This window comes from Balaenoptera musculus, chromosome 11 (assembly GCF_009873245.2).
Source record: "Balaenoptera musculus isolate JJ_BM4_2016_0621 chromosome 11, mBalMus1.pri.v3, whole genome shotgun sequence".
In the NCBI taxonomy this organism is placed as follows: Eukaryota; Metazoa; Chordata; class Mammalia; order Artiodactyla; family Balaenopteridae; genus Balaenoptera; species Balaenoptera musculus.
Window position 1 is genome coordinate 19,525,861 of NC_045795.1, and position 21,996 is coordinate 19,547,856.

The 21,996-nt window shown below is 38.5% G+C and overlaps 2 protein-coding genes across 3 annotated transcripts in view; one reads left to right on the top strand and one right to left on the bottom strand.

Annotated features, from left to right (window-relative positions):
- Window positions 1-39: 39 nt before the first annotated feature.
- ACOT13 (acyl-CoA thioesterase 13) lies at window positions 40-14,455 on the top strand. The gene is made up of 3 exons (XM_036870776.1): window positions 40-317; window positions 9,736-9,920; window positions 11,591-14,455. The coding sequence occupies exons 1-3, from the start codon at window positions 237-239 to the stop codon at window positions 11,745-11,747; spliced, it is 423 nt and encodes a 140-aa protein (XP_036726671.1). The 5' UTR covers window positions 40-236; the 3' UTR covers window positions 11,748-14,455.
- C11H6orf62 (chromosome 11 C6orf62 homolog) overlaps window positions 14,004-21,996 on the bottom strand; it is a 15,054-nt gene continuing 7,061 nt past the window's right edge. For both annotated transcript variants that reach the window (XM_036870775.1, XM_036870774.1), the window contains exons 4-5: window positions 19,655-19,789; window positions 14,004-15,407 (exon numbers count right to left, since the gene is read on the bottom strand). In XM_036870775.1, coding sequence (XP_036726670.1) covers window positions 15,282-15,407; window positions 19,655-19,789 — 261 coding nt within the window. In that variant the 3' untranslated portion in view covers window positions 14,004-15,281. The remainder of the gene's footprint in view (window positions 15,408-19,654; window positions 19,790-21,996) is intronic.

Sequence of the window (21,996 nt, forward strand, 5' to 3'; positions counted from 1 at the left end):
AAGGCTAAACAGCGCGTGCGCGCGAGGTCACAACGAGGCGCGGAACGTCAGTGCGCGAGCTGCGGTGGCACCGTGGCCGCGGGTGCGCGCGAGTGCGGACTTGGAGCGCGTCGCGGGCCCAGAAGGCTGCAAACCCTTCGCCCTTTCTGTCCTTGTTCTTTTGCGAACTTCCGGGCTTCCCTGCTCTTCCAAGAATCATTCTTGAGTGGGGCCTGGGAGCCGGCGAACGGTCCACGATGAGCTATAAGGCAAAGAGCCTGCTGGAGGCGATAAAGTTCTCAGGCAAGGCTCTCGGTTTTGACAGAAGTTTGGAAAAGGTATTAGAGGCGAAGGCGCGGTTTCTAATGAGGGGAAAGAAAGCACCATGCTTGGCTCGTGGTGAGAGCTGAATAAATTGTCTCTGGCTAGATTCTGTTGGACTGCGTCCCTAAATTCACCTTAGTAATAATAATTACTACTTTAATGGAGCACAGTTATGTGCTAGGTGTGCCTACGTTGATCTGTCTTTAAAACGAAAACGTAAGTGGCTTAGCCAGCAAAAATAGCAGAGGAATTGCACTTTGGGACATGCAAACTGTGGCCAACCATAGGCAAGTCCTCAACTGTTCTTTTATAGCGAGGAGAGGAGCTGTCTTGAACAAGTTCGCTGGAGGAGAGGAGAGCCGGGGCTGTGGTCGTCTCATTGGTTGAGTTGCGGAGGTTTCTCAGCAGTTGGGTTGTTGCTGGACGGGGAGAAAATCTTCCTTTTTCCCGCTGGGGTTTATAAAGTAAGCTAGGAGGAGTGGTAAGTGGGGGAAAGTTCCCCCTTCAGGGCTTCCCAACTCCATTTTGAATGAGGTATTTTATAATAATAATTTTATAATCGTAACATTATATAGTTGTTATTACAATATTATAAACATTTTAAAAAGAAGTGAAATTTTAGTAAAATATTTTAAGTAACTCATTATATCCAAAATATTTAACATGTAATCAGTAGAAAAGAGTACTGACTTTTTGTACTTAATCTTTGAAATCCCGTGTGAATTTTACACTTACAGCACATCTCAATTCATACTAGCCATGTTTCAAGTGCTCAATACTGACAGGTGACTAGTGGCTACCATGTTAACTGCACAGGTCAGTATCATAGTAGGTGCTCTGTATTTGTTAATTTTATCAAAAATGGATTTTGTAGTTGTCTACTTTTCGTGTGGGAAGAGTTGCTCAGGCTAAAGTACAGGTTTATGCTTAGTGATCTATAAATCCAGTCGTGAACATCGTTTCTTTTACCGTAAATTTTAAGGTAACGTGATCTAGACCAGTGGTTCTCATTTGAGGGTGGTTTTGCTTCCCATGGGACATTTGACAGTGTCTGGAGACATTTTTGATCATCACAACTGGAGTGTGGTGGGAGGGGTGGGACTGGCATCCAGTGGCTAGAGGCCAGGGATGCTGCTGAACATCCCACACTGCACAGGTTCCCTCCCCCGTCCCCACGACAGCGAATCACCCACTCCAAACGTCAACAGTGCTGAGGTTTTGAACACTTGACTTAAACCATCCTCTTATCATTCATTTTGTCCTAGGTCAAAACTAGATAAATTGCTACTTTCTTGTTCTTTATAAGAATATATAAACCATGTCTTTGCACTGAAGTTTGAGTTGGTTGTTCAAACCATGCGATTTCTACATGTGTTGGCATGGAACAGAATGTGGTCTTTCTCTAAATCTCTGGTTAATAATTCTTCTTTTTTAATTAGTTTATTTTTTGGCTGCACTGGGTCTCTAGTTGCGGCGAGTGGGGGCTACTCTTCGTTTTGCGGTGCACGGGTTTCTCATTGCAGTGGCTTCTCTTGTTGCAGAGCATGGGCTCTAGGCGCGCGGGCTTCAGTAGTTGTGGCTCGCAGGCTCTAGAGCGCAGGCTCAGTAATTGTGGCGCATGGGCTTAGTTGCTCCGCGGCATGTGGGATCTTCCCGGACCAGGGCTCGAACCCTTGTCCGCTGCTTTGGCAGGCGGATTCTTAACCACTGCGCCACCAGGGAAGTCCCAACAATTCTTTAAAGTCTCTTAATATAACTAGTGTGGTTTTTGTGCCTCACTGGACCTTGACTGACAAAATTATTTTATGTCAAAGAATTGTCCCTTTGGTGATTTAAATATGACACCAGAGATTTTTCAAGGCAAGAAATGCTCACTTTTAAGTGCAGGATTTTAAAATGCAAGAATATTGTTAAAACTAAATTGGAGTAAAGATGTATATGGTCTCTCAGACACACTTGTCCTCTATACCTCATTCCTTTTGCAAAGGTGAGAAGGAATAATGTTTCTGGGTGTAAGAAGCAAGTGAGATGTACAGTACTATTGTGTCAAGTTTGCTCCATCACCCACTCCCACAAAGTCAATGAATCAAGTAGAATAACACTTGAAAATTTGGCTGATAATATTCCAGTGGGGATTTTGTTTTTTGGACAGATGTTTTGACCTGGCATATAGAATCTGATAAATGATGGTGACTTTCTGTTCCTCTAAAAATGATCTGTTGAAAAAGGCAAATTGCAAAATTAGTCCTGGTACAGATGTCAAGTCAGTGCATGAGATCATACATTAGAACTTGTTTATTTAAGCCTGTTCTCTTTTTTAAAACCTCTGTTTTATCAGTGTTTATAAATACCCACAAAACCTATCTTTTATAAAACACTGATACAGAAAAACCAACACGCAAAATAAATGTCCTACATGTGGTCTGTCACTCCCATCACTCCAGCCAACTGCCAGCACCAAGCACCATACTTGTGAATTACGCCATCTAAGTCAACCAGCTCCTAGCAATCTGCCAGCTGCCTGTAGAAACAAGAGTGAGTCCAGGCAAGCCCGAAAGGAGAACTGGCTGGCTGAGCCCAGCCTAAATTGCCAACTGACAGAATCAAAATCTAATAAATGACTTTGTTTTAAGCCAAAAAAAGAAAGTGTCCTGTTCTTGCTATAAGATCACTTTTAAATCAGTCAACAAACTAAGTACTCTAGGTTATAAAGAAATGCCAATCACAATTCCTCGCCCTCTAGGAGTTTATCGTCTGGGAGAGGAGAAAAAGTGGGTTCCAAGGAACAGCCCCATCAGATGTGCCCTGAGAAAAAAGAGTCCTATGAATAAATAATTTCAGAAAACATTGATGTTGTATACCCCCTTTTTAAAATTGTAGTAAAATACACATAAAGTTCACCATCTTAACCATATTAAAGTATTCAATAGTAATTATTGCATTCACCTGGTTTACAACCATCACCACCATCCATCTCCAGAACTTTCCTATGATAACTTTTATCATAGGACTTACTATTCATTATTGAAAATATCTGTTGCTTTTTCTGTCTTCCCTCTCCTCACTGAGAGCTCTTTGGGAGCAAGTCCATAGCAGATGCTTAATAAGCATTTGTCAGTGCCTAGTAAGAATGTCTTTCACATAGAAGATACTCCCTATGGTTTGTTCAATCAGTTGCTGAAGCTACTAAATGTTGGGCATATTGTTGTAGAATGCTCTTAGTTGACCTTCAGATTTGAATGTATTCATTCATTCAACAAACATTTGAGTATCTACTATGTGCCAGGCACCATTCTCGGCACCAGGGATATACCAGTGAACAAAACTGACAAAAACCCTACCACTCGTGAAACTTATGTTGTATTGTGGTAAATCAAACACTGAACAAAATAAGTAAATAAAATATATAGTATGTTAGATGGTAATAAGTGCTATAAAAGAAGATAAAGCAGAGAGCAATGATAGGCAATATTGGGACAGGAGAGTATTTTTCCCTGAAATATGTATTCCTGTGGAATTATTTTTTTGAAAGTTCAGTTTTAAATACTGTCATCTTGGAAGATGTCGCTGAAATAGTGAAGATCTGAGCACGTAATAGATACTCCAAGGGGAAGATTGATCCAGGCAGGGGAACAGCAAATATAAAGGCCCTGGGACTTTACCACACTGTCTGCTTGCAGTGTTTCAAGAGGATTCCCAAGGAGACTAGGAAGGGACGATTTGGAGATGAGCTAACCAAGTATGGCTTCACTGTGTAAGGACTTTGGTTTTTACTCTGAGTGGAATGGAGTTCCATTAGAGAGTTTTGAACAGAAGAGTCATATAACCTGACTTGCATTTTAAAAGGAGCACTCTTGTTGCTAAGACTGAGAATGGACAAAAGGCGGGCAAGGGCAGAAGTAGGGAGATAATTTGGGAGGCTTCTGTAACAACTGGAGAGAAATGACGGCTTGGATTCAAGTGGAAGTATGAGTAGGTGATGGGGGCTGGGAAGGTGATTGGCATTCTGGATTTGTTTGAAGCTAGAGCTGACAGGCTTTGCTGATGAGTTGGATAGTGAGATAGGAGGGAAAGAGGAGTGATGACTCCAGGGTTTGGGGCAGTTCTATATACTGGGGTATTTGCCCTGAGAAGGCCTTTTATCTAACTACCTTAAATTGGTCATGGCTTACATCACTCATTAGATTTATCACTATTCCCCTCCTGTAAAGTTGCTACATACATCTTGAGCACTCATATCAGGGGACTTTGCCGTTTATCTGGTAGCTGGGACTTTTACAATCAGTCAGGTACATTGGGGCATGCTCAGAAAGGAACTGAACTGCAGAGTAGAAGGCAGGGGATCTGATAGGATCATATTCACCTTCAGAAAAGCACCTTCAGGGCCTCTAAAAATAAGCCGAGTGAAAGTTCTGAGAAGCAAGCGGGCTGGAGTCATCTTCATAGTTCTGGCATTTTCAGTAATAACTAACATTTATTGAGCACTCTGAGCCAGATGCTGCACTAAACATTTTACCTACATTATTTCGTTTAATCCTCACGACAACCCGATGAGGCAGGTACTATTATTATCCCCATTTTACACATGAGAAAATAGAAGCTTAACTTTTCTAAGGCCTCACAGCTAGTAAGGGGGATCTAAACCCAAGCTGTCCGCTCCCTGCCTGTGTGTTAACATTGTATTATAGTACCTAACCTTAGAGAAACTGTCCTGTATCCTGAGTGAAACTGGCACCAAGCGTAGCCTTTGGTGGGCTTGTGAGTCTGAATGATTAGTTGACCCTCTGATTCCTGGCGGGCATTGCAGAATACAAGCCAGCAAAGGGGATGTGGAGTGGCTAGTGGAGGAGGAAAAGAATCCGGAGGTGTGAACGTGGGAGTTCAGGAAAGGCCAGAAAACAGTGTAGATGTTGCAGAATGCCGAGAGGTCAAGTGAGGGACAGGCTGAAAAGCATCCACTGAATTTAGTAATTAAGTCATCCTTGATCTTGGCAACAGAAACAATTCCAACTGGGCAGTTTTAAGCAAATCCATGTGAAACTATCCAAACCAACTTTCAGTTTGATGGTTGTGTTTGAGTCACAACTTTGATAAGGATGAGAATTATAATGTTTTAATCACCTATGATATGCCAGGCCCCGTTCTAACTTAATTTGAGTTTTATCTTAATCTTTATAAAACTCTAGGAGGGTAGTGCTATCATCTCCACTTTACAGCTTAGGAAACCTCAGTTAAGGATCTTGCCTAAGGGGCTTCCCTGGTGGCGCAGTGGTTAAGAATCTGTCTGGTAATGCCGGGGACAAGGGTTTGAGCCTTGGTCCCGGAAGATCCCACATGCCACGGAGCAACTAAGCCCGTGTGACTAAGCCCGCGCACCTCAAAGGAAGAGTAGCTCACGCTCCCTGCAACTAGAGAAAGCCCGCGCAGCAACAAAGACCCAATGCAGCCAAAAATAATCTAAAAAAAAAAAAAAAAAAGGATCTTGCCTAAGTCTGGCTCCAGAGCTAGTACTCTTAACTATTGGTCTGGTCACCTGTGTAATTAAGCTACTAAAACATACATTTATTATAAAACTGAAATGTTGGGCTGATACAGCAGCATGGCTGAACCACAATTCTTGAATAGCTTATGCCCTTTTATGGCCCCTTAACATAACTTCCAACTATTTTTCTTGCAGTTGCCACTCCATCACACTGCCAACCTTCTATCCTACTCTTTACCTCTTTTCCTGCTTATATGCAGGTGCATTTTTACATCATCCTCAGACACACTTCCTCTGGTATCTGCACTGTTTCACATATGAAATCAGCTGTGTCCATCATCAGGGCAAATTGCTTTGAAAACAGCCTCCTTTACAAATACACAAAATTCTCATCCACTAATACTATGTTCTCTGTGCTTTTGTGCATACATACAGTCTTTCGCATTCCGTCTCCTTGGTTGACTCACGTTTTTACATACATGCAGGTTTTCTCATGCCATGTGCCACACTCCTTGAGGCCCGTTACAGACACCCTTACAGAGCCAGAGACATATGTTTCTTTATCCATTAGCAGAGGCCCTGTGTGTGCTGCTCAGCAATCAGCAGCAGTCCCAGTGAGGCAGTGACTCTTAAAGACCAGAAAGATTGGAAACCTCAAGGCCTAAGAATAATTCTGGGTTCTGGGCAGAGCTTCCTATTAGGGACTGTCTCCTTCATTGCTGTTGACTATTAGGGATCCCTTCTCAATGTCTTTACTGAAAAGCTAAGTGAGGAAAGGAGAGACTGTGTTTGTCACCTGAAGCATATCTCTCTGTGATGGAATTTGAGCCTGCAGGTCAGGGGTGGCGGGGGGTGGGGATGCTGTGGTAGCATGAGTCATATAAACTCATGTGAATGCCTGAGGTGCAGGGCAGAGACAGTACACTGCAGGCCGTACAGAAAAGGGGCAGATGATTATATGAGCGCATGTCCATTTAAGACCATTTTTATGCTGAACTGAGGAGTCTGCTGTGTCAGACCGGGCTGAGCCGTAGAAGTTCTTGCCGATCTACTGCAGTCATCCAACCTGCAGGATTACTGGGGCCATGGCAGCTATATTTCTGATCCCATGGCATCATAAAAGGCTACACACCCATCTTCCTCCCGATGCATGAGGTCCTAGTTGTCTGCAGCAGTCCAGGTGAGATGTGAGGGGAGGCAGTTTTGCATAGTGGTTAAGCCAGAGACACCTGGGTCCAATGGAGATAAAAACACTATCTACTTCAAAGATTTGTGAGGATCGAGACAGGGTCTCAATGCCTGTAAGACAATGCATGTACATTTCTGAGCACGGTCTGTCACACAAAGTTAGCCATAGTTAATAACCAAATAAACACGTGTGCTCTCTACAGCCTATGTCTTGACTGAGAGCTATTTTTTTTTTTTTTTAAATAGTGTCCTCCCCCCAGCCTCATTCTTCATCAGACAGGTAGCTCTCCATTGGTTTCTTCCACCCCAAGACTGTTTCTTAGTTCTGGGAGGTTGGGTAGGACATCCCTTCATTGTTGTCTTCCATTGGTTTACTTATTTTTACTGAGGGAGACAAGAATTGGCAACACAGGGAATTCCCTGGCAGTCCAGTGGTTAGGACTCCACACTTTCACTGCTGAGGGCCCCAGGTTCGGTCCCTGGTCAGGGATCTAGGATCCCACAAGCCATGCAGCCCAGCCAAAAAAAAACAAAAAGAATTGGCAACACATAAAAGCATTTCTCTGCCATATCTGGCTGACCAGTACAAAAGTATCTCTATTCCAATGTACATTTTCAATGTTTTGTATCTTAGTATGTCCTTTGTCCTTTCAAGTTGTGGAAAAAGATAAAAATTAAAATCAGTATTTTGGGGGACTTCCCTGGTGGTCCAGTGGTTAAGAATCCGCCTTCCAACGCAGGGGACATGGGTTTGATCCCTGGTCAGGGAACTAAGATTGCACATGCTGTGGGGCAACTAAGCCCGTGTGCTGCAACTACTGAGCCCGCACGCTGCAACGAAGATCCCGCATGCTGCAATTAATACCTGATACAGCCAAAAAAAACAAAAAACAAAAAACAAAATCAGTAGTCTGCAGTAGAAAATCCAATTGACATTTGTTTTACCTTTTGTCATCCCAGCCAAAGTTAGATAATAAAATGGAACTTTAAGAACTGACCTCTACTAAACACACCATACCTTAAAATTACACTTAACTACCTTTGGTGACTATGATGCTTTCCTATTCGATTCTATTTCTTGAACTGCCTGGCTTTTTCCTGTCTTCACCTGCCTAACTCCTGCCCGTCCTTCAATCCACAAATAATTCCCCAGGGTGCCTTTCCTAATGTCTCTGCCCTGAAAACATACTTTGATAAGTAAGATCCTTACTTCCAGCAACCTGTATTTATCCTATCTGCAGTAATTCGCTCTACTGCAGTGTGCATGTGTGTCTATTCCTTTAGACTGGGAACCCCTTAAAAGCAGGGATTTGATCTCGTTCATCTTTAGATTGCAGTGCTTGATAGACTCAGGTAAATGCCCCCAATATGGTGAGTTTACACCTTGGGCTTGCTTGGTGTGTATTATTAGTTTATGAGGACATCTTGTGGCTAGGTCATTTATTGTATAAATAGACTTGATCCTGTTCTAACGTTTACTTTTCCATTGATTTACCCATTAAGCAAAACATGACATATTATTTAGGTTGGTTCATATTTTATAGTTCTGTTTCTGTTTTACATCAGGGCCTTCTAGGGGATAAACAACAGCAAACAACTAAAGTCATAGTTTGTGAAATGCCGAAATGTCTTCCTGGTGGGAGCATAAAGGCCGCTGAATACCTAGAGATTCTATAGTTAGCAACTAGGGAGACTTGGAGGTGGACAGACCTAGATCTGAATCTCAGTTCTGTCACATCCTGGGTGACCTTGAGAGTAAACCACTCTGAATTTAAGTTACACAAACTGGAAATAACCCCTTCCTTGTTATATAGTATATGGAAAGACTTTGGCACAGTGCCTGACATGAAAGTGCTCAATAAATGGTAGTTATCTAGAATTAAACCATTTGATGCTTGAGACATGCTTTCCTGTATCTACAAACAGACACATCAAATATTCATCCATATTCTGCCTGAACACTTCTAGTGACGGTGAGAATTACGTTGCTGGATGCAGCGCATTCCATTCACAGTTTAGTTCCAGCTTCTAAATATTATCTATGATGTTTTTTCCTAGTAATTTAGGTAGGATATAAGAAACATATTTCTATTATTTTTCTTAAGTTTCCTTTCTAAAGATGTTTGATATAACATTTTAAATTCATTGTTCCACATTTTATCTTTCATATAATTTTTTCATTATGATACTATAAATGGCGCAGGACCTTAAAAGCAGCAATTTAACTTTGCTGGATTCTATCAAACATTTTTTATATTAAAATAGGTTTGTGGTATAAGCTTATTCTAGTAATGCATTGAATTACTCAGTTTCTTCCAGTAAATGGTTTTAAACCATTCATTATGAAGTCATTCTAAAAAATTACTTTGTGCAAAAACTAGGGAACATCCAAATTAAAACTATAATGGATTAACAGATCACAAGGACCAGCTGGCTTTGTTGGTGCAAAATTTCTAAGGAGACATTAAGAGATGCCAGGTTGTTGTACATAAGGCTGAAAAGCTCAGACGGAATGTTTGATTTCTGCAGAGGAGTGGAGATTAAGAAGAACTACTCCTGTTTTTCCCTAAATATTCCTTTTTATTTCAAAACGGTTTACATCAGAGTTAATTTCTATCAGAGAGAGATTGGTAACTTTATTTTCAATTACTGAATCAACTTTTTGGGGGTGACTTGGTTTAATCCGATGATAGTTCTTGTTAGGCTGTTTGGGCTTTTCTAATACCACCAAATATTCAAAATTCTTTTTTTTTTACACTTAGGTGACCGTTGTTTCTGCTGTCCCTGGGAAAGTGATTTGTGAAGTGAAAGTAGAAGAGCAGCATACCAATAAAATGGGCACCCTCCATGGTGGCATGACAGCCACCTTAGTGGATGTCGTATCAACATATGCTCTGCTGTGCACAGAAAGGGGAGCACCCGGAGTCAGTGTCGACATGAACATAACGTATGTATACAAACTGTACCCCAAATAACTTTTTCCAATGTGGTAACTCATTTCAAACAACCGAGACTAAACATAATTTGTAACATAAATAAAACATGAGGTGCCCTTAGCTGGTCATCCTTAAATGCAGCTATAGATTTACCTTAAAATATTCCATGGTTTTAGAATCTAGAACTAGAGGAATTAATTTCCAAGTACAATATATATCAGTAATAATAAGTAATCAGTAATATAACCAGTAATAAATAGGGAATGATCTAAACACTCAAAAAGGCAAACATTCAGCTTCTAATATGCATACTGGTAGGGAAAACAATCATCACAAACTCACGGTTTCTAACTGTTTTTCATACAATCCTTAAAAGTGCCACTTGTACAAATGTCTCATGAAGGTTGTACTGAGTACTTATAGAGAAAAGCTAGAATAAAAATCAAAGAAAAGTTGAGGAAACCTTCACGTATACATTGCCATTGCCTTGTAACAAGGTGAACACAAATGTCCAGTTTTGCAATACTTCATGTTTTCCTGCAACTGCACAGACATGCTCTCATGATAAGGAAGCAGAACCCCAGATGTCAGGTTTGTCACTCACTGTTGTGAAAATGCCCACAGGGGTCAAACACTTCCAGATGCAAAAAATTAAATTCCCACATTAACTAGTACTGTTGCCAGTGTGCCGCTCACTAAAGAGTGCAGGGCCCGGGGATTTAGTTTCAAGACAATTGATTTTTCCACCTAAGCAAGAGAAGAAAGATTTTTGTTGGAAGGGGAGGCAGGGGTTAGGGTGGGAAAGGCAATGTGATATATCACAAGGGCAATGGAAATAATGTCAGTTATCAGGTTTTTAAACAATCTAAACCTTTTCTTAGGCTAACTTTCAGTCCCTCTCTACTATGGAAATAAATTGAGAGTGCAGTAAGCAAATCACAGGACAAGATGCAAATGGTGTTTTGAAATTAAGACGTACAAAAAGAAGGATCTGCTCGGGCACTGGTGAGCCTATTCAGCAGTCCTTACCTTATTCCACATGATAAGGGTAAGACCACTTGATGACTCTGCTTTGCCTTAAGACCCTCTATTACGAGCAGAGATCTTCCAACCTAGCACTGCATTTCATGATCTTCTAAGATACTGCTGCTACAATCCTAAAGGATTTTTAATAAGCCAAACGTAATTTTGGCCTTTCAAAGTATGTGTTGCCAAAGTATTGGCCACCATCAAGAGCTGCCTGAGATTCAAAAGGGCCTCATATTAATTCCTTATAGTTCTTATTAAGTCATTTTAGAGTTGAGTAAATTCTGCATATTGATATGACAAGATATTAACACCAAGTGTTACTTCACCTAGGAAGTTAAGCCAATTAAGTGAAAGCTCAAGGAAATCTCTAGCCCCAAATAAATATGAAGTGGGAAACTAAAAAAAAAAAAGGGCGGTGTGGGGGGGCGGAGGCAGTTGAAAACCCCTTCCTATATTTTTAGGAAAAGAAATTTGTGTGCATAAGGAATCAGTAAGATATAACTCGGTCAGGACCAGCCATTCAAATTAGAAAGGATATTATTCTTAAACTATTTAGGAGTAAATAAGTAACATAAGGCTGTTATGAGATGCATACAACTTTCTCTTTTAAAAACTATTTGCTGTTAACTAAATTTAAATGTTTCTTTTCAAGGTACATGTCACCTGCTAAAATGGGAGAAGATATAGTGATTACAGCACATGTTCTGAAGCAAGGAAAAACACTTGCATTTGTTTCTGTGGATCTGATGAACAAGGCCACGGGAAAATTAATAGCACAAGGCAGACACACAAAACACCTGGGAAACTGAGAACAGCAGGGTGACCTAAAGAAACTCAACAATGAATGTCCAGAGTAAATCTGACCTGAACAAATATAATTTTCAAAATAAATTAGCACAACCAGAAGTGGCTAAGAAATATTTTCTTTGGGGAAAATGCCATAGAGATCAAGTGGAATATAGGATAGAGTTGTCTATATTCTAAGCCTCTTTTAGTTTGTAATCATACATGATACTTGGATGCAAACATTCTTAGCTCAGACTGTTTTGAAAACAGGTAAAGCAAAGCTAGCAGGGCCATTTTGAGGTAAGATTACCTTGAAACTAAAATTCATATTAAGATAAAGGAGAAATACAAATTAACGATTAATCCTTAACAAATTGTAGGTCCTTCTCAGCTCTAAAATGTTACATTTTTTTTTAACCCAATTTGAAGATTATGGAACTTCAAAATAGGTGAACCATAGGCCACATTGGAAAATAAAATAGACTGCAGTCCTCAACAAAGTTTAAGGCAAAGCACATTAGTGATAAATAGTCCAGTGGGTGCACTGCTTTTCTCTGATTGAGAACTTATTACAGGATTGGCATATTTTATAGTGGTGGGGGGAGCATACTATTAGCCCCTTTTCTAGTACCTAGGATAAAACCATGCAGATCTTGGATCTCCCAATCTGCAGTACTGGAAAGACCAAGTTCACAAATTGTTTAGTCCATTTCTCGAAGTTCTACTGACTATGGCATTCATAATAGTTGGTTTCTGCCATCAGGGGGTCTTAGTTAACATTTCATGACTGAAGATCATAAAGTTCCAAAGCAACTTTGGAAACTGGAAACACAGTCAACAGTTAAAGGTTTATTATCCTTTGGTTGTATTAGAATACATGCTGATCTGTCTGCTGAAAGGACAAGCAGACTTGATAGTAGCAGTGAGCACACAGGAAACCCAGATCTAGTATTTCCCACTAAAAGTAACTTGGGCTCCTTGGAGAAATACCTGATTTCAGAGCTGGGGGCTGAGATAGGGAAATTACAAGATGAACGTATCTTGTGCTTTGAAAGTAAAGAAGTGCTCAAGAAAATGACGAGAGGCATGAAAATTATACAGCATTGAAAAGGAAGGGAGTCCATACTGTTTAGGTAATAATATTGAATAAACAGCAGAGACAGGAGAGCTCTTCCTTGTAACAGAATGCTGGTAAATGTGGAGGGGTAGATATAAAATAATAACTATAAAATAGGGAAATAGGACATCACGTTGACCAATTAAAATGAAAATCAACAGTGTACACTGACAGTGTGTTTCTGGATATTAACTTTAGGGGGCATAAGGTACTTACATTGGGTATTGGCCAGGATACATAATCCAAATCTAACCATGAAGGAACATCACTCAAATGTAAAATAAGGACACTCTGTGTTTTAAAAAATTGGCCTGTACTCTTCAAAACTGTCAAGGTCATTAAACAAAAGCTGAGGAACTGTTCAAGATTAAAGGAGGCTAGAAACATGACAACTGAATGCAATGATCCTGTACTAACTAAAGGGAGATTAAAAAAAACCCACATAATCGAAGATAGGAGGACAATCAACAAAACTGAAACATGGACGGTAAATTAAAGTATATCATTGTTACATTTGAGTTTGATAATTTTACTGTGGTAATAAGAATATCCTTGTACTTGGGATATATGGAGTACCGAGGGGGAAGGGATCAAACTCCCAAACGATTCAGAAAATGTAAATATATGGAGAAAGACAAAACGTCAAAATGTCAAGAGTTATTTTGTGGGTGAAGTTTATACAGGAGCTTTCTGTATTACTTAGAACTTCCCCAATTAAAATTATTCTAAAGTAAAAACTTTTAACTCTACAGAGCCAGACAGCCAGGTTTTAAATCCTCCCCTACTCACAATGAGTGTGGGCAAGTTCCTTAAACCTCTGCATCTAGATCCCCTCAGGGTTGTTAGGTTAAGATAAGAGCTTAGAACAGTACCCAGCCATGAGAAAGTGTTAATTTCAAATAGATTCTAATTTTCAATTGATCAGAAAACATGTGAACAATTATTCTGAAATTAAGAATATTTTTTTCTTTTCCATGAAGCCAGGCCTAAGGCCAGGATGGTAATTGTTAAAAGCTGACAAAATGTCCTTGATTCCCATACCTGTTGAAATTATAAACCCAACTTCTCTTCTGAGTTTACTGTTTAGCCATGTTTATAAACCTTCCTAAGGTCATCAATAACGGGTACCCAAGCGACTTAGAAGAAAAGTTACCACTTCGAGTTTTGTGTATTCACCTGAATAATCAGGGAACTTTCACCTATTTTATTTAGGTTTTCATTTATTCAAATTCCAACCAGAAGCTAAATACAATTGGAAACTGGTAAGCACTAAGTTTTACTCCAAAGGAGCAGGATCATTCAGATTTACTCCGATAAAAGTATGCAACCCTTAAGCAAAGCTTTTCTTCATTTAAAAGAAAAATAAAACCAAAAAACAAAACTATACAGTAGTCTTTCCTTATGTTCATTGCACAAAATGAGTTCTCCTTTTAGAACTTTGACACTCAATGGTGTTTTTGTATGTTTTCACAATTTAAGATCCCAACTTTAGTAACTTTTCTACTTCAAAAAACCCTAAGTTTTCCTTTAGGGTGGTGTAAAAACCAGTATTTCTGCACAATTCACTGGAATTTTTTCCTTTATAATAAAAATCTCTTTTTAAAACCAAAAAAACAGAACAAAAACCAAAAGGAAAGTCCTCTACCTATTATGGTTTCTGCAGCTATGAATGTATTTCTCAGTTTTATAGCTGCTTAGCTACTTCAGACTCCAAATCTGCTTTAATAATGTGTAACTGTATCCACACTCAGCAGAATGCTCTTTCATAACAGCAACTTGGGGAAAGAGATCTGGAAACAAAATACATATATTTATGAGTACCAGGAAACAAACATGGCCCAGTAATATATGAGGCAAGAATGCCTACAATGAGATGCTTTTTTCATTTAAGATTTCTTTCCCATGGTTGTATTTTCTTTTTTTGTTGTTTTTAAACAACCACTTCCGGTCATTAGAATGAATCTGACAGTGCTCTGGAACAATGTGATTATAGCAAAGCTGTAAGCTTTTAAAATGTTATTTATACCTGTTACATTCACTTCTCACCCTCCAAATACTGATGACAGATGTCAAAGAGGCAAAAACCAGCACAAATGGAAAGACTATCAAAAATGAGTATCACCTTGTGCTTTCAGATACATTTAAGCATTTCAGTGTACAATAGTCCTTTCATTTCACATTTTTAGTAAGATGTTGATGCAGTGCAGCAAATATGCAAAGCATCTTCTTTCACACAGTCTGTGCAGAAGACATCTAATTTAAGTTCTGAGATAACAAATGATAAAAAAAAAAAAAATCCAGGATGAACAAGTTTCAAAATGCATAGTGTTCTGTGCATGAGTCCATTTTCTTTAAACTCTGAAAGAATAAAGTGGTAAGAAAAAAAGAAAAAAAACTGCTGCTGCACTCTCTGATCTTCTCCATTTTGCTGGTCAGCACTCTATTCTGGCATATAAGGATGGAGGTGATCCTCTATGGTGCCAACTGCCCAGTGGGTAAGCTGCTCCTGTGGCAGGTAGAGGCAGATGCTGCATAACTTGAAGATTGTAGCTTTGTTTTTTGGAGTCTGGAAGGGGAAAAAATTTTTTAATATTCTTAATAAAGACTTTAACATAAATGACCGATTATCACATGAAGTCCATCCCCCACAATTTATTAAGCACTTATGGACACAGTAACAAAGCATGTAGAGTAAGGGAAGAAATTATGGTTCCCATCCATAGGGACCTTAGCCTAGTTAGGACAGAACCTTGCCATACAAAATATAGAGAAAACAGAGTAAACATGATTATAAACTAAATGTTTACAGAGTTTATGCAGAATAAAAAATTGAAAGTTGGGAAAGTCAAACACAGACTACTTGCTAAAAGTAGCAAGTCTGTCTTTCATGGAGACAGATTTGAATAGAGGTTTGCAATCACATCTGTATACAGAAAGACAGCAGATGTGGTGAGAGTAGACGGTAGAGAGATTAGAAATAGGTAAAAAAGATTTAAGCGTATCCTGGGGGAAAGGACTAGAAGGCCAAAGTATTAACAGTTAAATCAAACTCTAAGTATTTTTTAAAAAGCAGTTACTATTTTAACATCTAACATCTGATAAACAAATAACCACTAGCTAGTAAGTGGAAGACGAAATCTGAACCCAGAACTGCCTTCAAAGTTTTGCATCTTTTCACTATAGCACCTCTTAAAAAAAAAAGGCGGAAGACTGCCTTTGCCAATGTCTGAAGCAGACTAGCTACCTATGACTATTCAGACTCTAGGCATGTGCCTCTATACCACTGCGCATTCAAAATTCTTTTTTGCTCTAGCCCTTATCATATATATTATATTAGGATATAAAGGGCAGAAGATCTCTGCTAGATGATTTTTACCAAATTTCTTAATTTCTTGATTTCCTTAGCTATAAAATGGGAGTAGTAAGATCTACACCTCAGAAGACTGTCGTGAGGATTAAATGAGCTCATACACGTAAAGCTCTTAGTATAGAGTCTGGTACATAATACAGTTGACTCTTGAACAACATGGGTTTGGGCTGCTCAGGTCCACTTATACGCAAATTTTTTCCAATAAATATATTGGAAAAATTTTGGAGATTTGTGGTAATTTGAAAAAATAGACAAACCATGTAGTCTAGAAATATAAAAAAAAGTTTAGTGTGTCATGAATGCGTAAAATATATGTACAGATGACCCTTGAACAACACAGGGGTTGGGGCACCGACCCTACCTGCAGTTAAAAACCTGCATATAGTTTACAGTCTTCCCTCCATATACACGGTTCCAGATCAGCAGATTCAACCAACCACGAATTCAACCAACTGCGGATCGTGCAGTACTGTAGTATGTATTTATTGAAAAAATTTCATGTATTAAGTGGACCAGCACAGCTCTAACCTGTGTCATTCAAGGGTCAACTGCAGACCCTAGTCTATCCTTACATAGGCATAAGGTGAGTGACATTTAATATATAATTAATGTGTTAGTTTTCTACCTGTTTTATTGCTTTGCTTTTCAAAGGATTACATTACCATACAGTACGCCTCTCTCACAACTGGAGAAATGACATAGCCTGTCATCACAGGTAAGTGGCTTTTAAAAAAATGTTACAATGTTTCTAATACTGTATTATGAATATGACTATAATACTGTATGCCATAAAACTTTCATAACGATTCATTCATTAGCATTCGTTAGTGGACAGCTAGGCTACCAAGAAGCAATCGTATCGATTACACTAGGCTGCCACAAAGCAACCATACTGCACTTCATTATCAATATATGGATCATTATACCTGTAAATAAATATGAATTTTTTTCACATTATCCTTTTTGATGTCTAATGTTACTAATATAATTAGTAGATGTTACTAATATAACACCTAGTGTTTTGTATCGTGTAAAAGAATATTGTAGTTACTGACAATTCATCTTGTAAATAAAATACATAAACTTAGGTATCAATAAATACAGTACAGTACTGTAAGTGTATTTTCTCTTATGATTTTAACATCTTCTGTTCAGCTTTATTGTAAGACTATATAACACACATAACATACAAAATACGTGTTAATCGACCATTTACATGATTAGTAAGGCTTCCAGTCAACAGGAGACTAGTTAAGTTTATGAGGAGTCAAAAGTCATATGCAAACTCTACAGGGGTTGGCACCCTTAACCCCCGAATTGTTCAAGCATCGACTGTATACTACAGGTGGTGGCCACCACTATTATATCAATTCCCTCATGAACTAGTGGAAGTTCTTCCATATAATGCAAATACAGCAACACATCTCCAGCTTATGAAGATCGAGAACAGAGCCTGAGTGGAAGAAGGGGACTAAGAGCGCTGAAGAACAAATTCATCTACAACTAGGGGGCACCAGTGATCCCAGTGTGTCCAGGACTGACTGAGGGGTTTCCAGGACTTGGGACTTTCCAGTATTAAAACCAGGACATTCCAGACAAACTGAGACTACTGGTCACACCCTACCTACAACCCAAATTTAGCTTATGAGCTTATAATTTTCTTTTCATTAAAAGGATTCAAGCTGTTTGCTTCATAAAGCATTAAGAACACCTGACCTCGATACATAAAAAGAGATGATTTGTTAACTCATTTAGCCAAGAAACTCCTTCAATTCACTAGTCATTTCTATACAGTATCACTGACCTCATATATATTCACGTGAAAATGAAGTTGCTACACCAGTGTATGTTATTATTAAATCTTCTATGACTAAAAATCTCTGTCGTGGATTCCACAATATAAGTCAATACCCTGCTATACAGTATTTTCTCAACAAGTAACTCAAATGAAAGTACACTACAGGCAATTAAAAAGGAAAAACGAGTCAACTACAAAGTATTCACCAAAGGAGAGCTGAGGTAAAGAAGAAACTGAGAACAAACAAAAAAAAAGGCCAAAACCAAAAACATCCCACCTAAATTGTATGGTTCTTCTATCAGTTTTACCAGATGCTTCCAGTGAAATTAATCTTCTTCTTAATTCCCAGTTTTTTTATTTGTACCTACACCATAATTACTTAACTTTTTACAAGATGGAAAATGTACAATCTTCCCAAGTAGTCTATCAGCTCCTTGAAGGTAGCAGTATGATTCCCATTTGTATTTTTCTAGTACCTTGCATAGACTCGCTCTTAAATAAAAACAAAAATGTTCTACAATGCAATTAATAGTGTACTTTTAAAGTAAGTCTTAAATCACCTTCTCAATGAGGCCTTCTCTGGTGACACCATCTAAGAATTCACACCCAACAGTTTATGTAATTCCCCCTTTTCTCTTAGCACTTACCACTATCTAACTATATATTTTACTTATCTACTTCTAGGTCTCCCACAATGGAATGTCAACCCAAAAGGAATTTCTAACTTGTTCATTGCCGTACAGTGCCTGGCACTTACCGCTCATTTGTTGAATGAATGTTAAATAAATTTAAATGATGCCATTTTTAAAGGTTAATAACAAAGTATCTATTATCTACTATAAATTCTAAGTAATGATATTTAGGCTTAGATTGGTAAGAATAAACCACATTTTACAGAATAAAAATCAATTTGGAATACTTGGATTGCTACTTAAATTGGAAGTACTTATTTAAAACACATGTGGACCTTTTAAAAACAGATGTGCCTCATCCTTTCAGATATTTATTTAAAAGGTCTAGGCCAGTGCTTCTCAAAACATAATGTGTTATCAATCACTTGAGGATTTTATTCAAAGTAAAGATTCTGATTATTGCACGCTGGAATCATGACTTTTAAAAGCTCCCCAGGGCTTCCCTGGTGGCGCAGTGGTTGAGAATCTGCCTGCCAATGCAGGGGACACGGGTTCGAGCCCTGGTCTGGGAAGATCCCACGTGCCGCGGAGCAACTGGGCCCGTGAGCCACAACTACTGGGCCTGCGCGTCTGGAGCCTGTGCTCCGCAACAAGAAAGGCTGCAACAAGAAAGGCCGCAACAGTGAGAGGCCCGCGCACCGCGATGAAGAGAAAGCCCTCGCACAGAAACGAAGACCCAACACAGCAAAAATAAATAAATAAATAAATTTATTAAAAAAAAAAAAAGCTCCCCAGGTAGTTCTAATATGCAGCAAAGTTTGGGAACCATTGTTCTAGGTTAAGGTCAGGACGTCTGTTTCTTGGTTTTTAAGTAACTTCAAAATTAATGCCATGTTGAAGGAGCAAAACAGAATTAAGTAACATACAGAAAACAGTCTGCTAACCAATAAGCTTTTAATATGAGCCCTTATGTGGTTTTTTAAAAAAAAAAGGAAAAGTAAAAAACAGCTTACCTGCAAGTGCTGTCTGTCAATGAAGAGAAACACTGACTGGTTAGGATTGTTGACAACAATTCCAGTCTTGTCCTTTCGGCTCAGTACGTGCAGAAACTGTTTTTCATAGTCACCGTGATGAAACTCAAATTTGGCCTAATTAAGAAATATAAATGTTTACGTGTAACCACAAACATGTTATACCACCTGAAACATCACCTGCACTCATGCATAGAGTTGTGCTGTTCAGTATGGTAACCAACAGAGGCTACTTAAATTTATATTAATTAAATGCAATTTAAAATTCAGTTCTTTAGTACTAGCCACATATCAATATGATCAATAGTCACATGTGGCTTGCGGCCTCCATTCTAGTCTCTTGAGATACAGATTTCCTTCATCACAGAAAGTTCTATTGGATAGCACTTCATAATTTGACCTTCAAGGAAAACTACACCAAACTGACTAAATCCTAATACTCAATGATTTTAAGCCAAATATCATAAAATCAGACTTTCAAACCCACTCAGCTCAAGACTCCTACCTTAGTATTTTAAGCCCAATGACACATCCCTTCTTCCTATTATAACATATAAGGAACACTGTAGATGGTTCTTGGAAAGAAATCTATTTATATTCCAATCCCAGCTGCACATCTCACTACTTATACAGCCTGTGCAAATCCCTTAACTTTTTTAGACTTAAAACAGGGCTCTAACCCATCAGTTAGGAGGAGTAAACGAAATGTAAAGCCCACACCTGAAATATGCTTCCAATCCTCACAAGGATGAGCACCTGAGGATACAGGAACCCCTCAAATTTTTAAAAAACGTTTTTACATGTATTTTTTCAGATGATTAAAAAACTTTTTTTTATGTTATGAAGAACAGTTATCAAGTCAGTCATAATATTCTTTTCATCTTTTAATATGAGGAAGATTAACACAATCCTCCCACAAAATGTCTGTGAAGAGGCCAAATGCTAGGTGAAAACACCAGGCTAACGGGGAATTCAAGAAACCTGGAAACCTTAATCTGATATTTAGATAGTGAACTGTAAAAATGATTATTAGTCCATTCAGTTCAAACAATCTTTATTCTATTATGTCAAAGACAGCAGAAAATACTAACGTGGAAAAAAAATCAGTTCCTGCTATCTAGGATTTTACTACCCAGTAGTTTTCCTCATAAACCATAACGCAAAAGATGATATGGTATCCCCTATGTACTATTGTATGTAAAATATAATACTGAATTGTACCTCTGCACAATTCAAATATTTATTGAGCTCAGAATACAAAAAGCATGTTATTAGATACTGAAAAATATGAATAAGACTATCTCAACCTTAAGGGACTCACATACTGCTGAAGAGGAAAAGCACATACAAATATAAGACCTAACATGCTTCAAACCTTTCCCACAATAAGATGTGGTTATTTGTAAAAAACCTAAAATGGGTTCTTACTGTTAAAGTGCTATGGGAAGAAAGAAGAAATAATTAACAGAGTAGACAACGAGTGCAATATTAGGAGGTGATTTTGGATTGGGCCTTGAAAGATGACAGTAATTTTCCTTGGGGAAAATAGTAATGGTAAGTAATTTGGAAAACGCCGTTCTAGGAAACAGAACCTACACAAACACAAGTGTCAAAATCAAGACACTGCTCAAGCAAGAAAGCCTCAAGTGTTTCAATATGGCAAATACCAGGGTGGACGGAAGAGGCCAGCAGAGTATCACACTGAAGAGAGATTTGAGTGAGACTGGAAAAGGCCTTGCCTGTATCTCTATGGCACTTCAGTTCTATCCTATTTGAATATCCAGATTTGGGAAGAAATGGTCCACACTTTTGGTCCATTTGTGGTCCAAATGGTCCACAAAAGAAAACTCTCATAGGTACCATGTAAGAAATAAGTCCCGGAAGAAAAGTAATGAATGTTTTAATAGTGTGATGAAGAGCTAACCTAAAGCAACAGCATGAGGGATGAAGAGGAAAGCAGAGATCTACTTTACTAGTACTTCTCTGTACTTCACAGCACTATGAATACAGTAGAACTGGATATTTTAAAACAATCTTTACTCTGGTTCCTATTAAATCTCATGACTGAAGTATTCAGATTTTAAACTGCTTCGAGTCAAAAAAAAAAAAAAAAAAGTGTGTGAGTTAAAGTTTACTTCTCCTTTTCTCATGTATCTTGAGAGAAAAACCTGTTATTTTTATTTAAAGCTTCTCATTCAGGATATTTATGTATATTAAATTACTTCAGAGAAGTGTATTTGTTTTTACATTGTTACCTTATTTACTGCAGTAGAATTCTAAAATTATAAAGCTATTACCTATATCCTACTGCTTATATTCAGTCC

Coding starts and splice junctions, on each gene's coding strand:
- ACOT13 (XM_036870776.1), top strand. CDS start 237: ATGAGCTATAAGGCAAAGAGCCTGCTGGAGGCGATAAAGTTCTCAGGC. Junction 318..9,735: donor TTGACAGAAGTTTGGAAAAG/GTATTAGAGGCG, acceptor TTTTACACTTAG/GTGACCGTTGTTTCTGCTGT. Junction 9,921..11,590: donor AGTGTCGACATGAACATAAC/GTATGTATACAA, acceptor TTTCTTTTCAAG/GTACATGTCACCTGCTAAAA.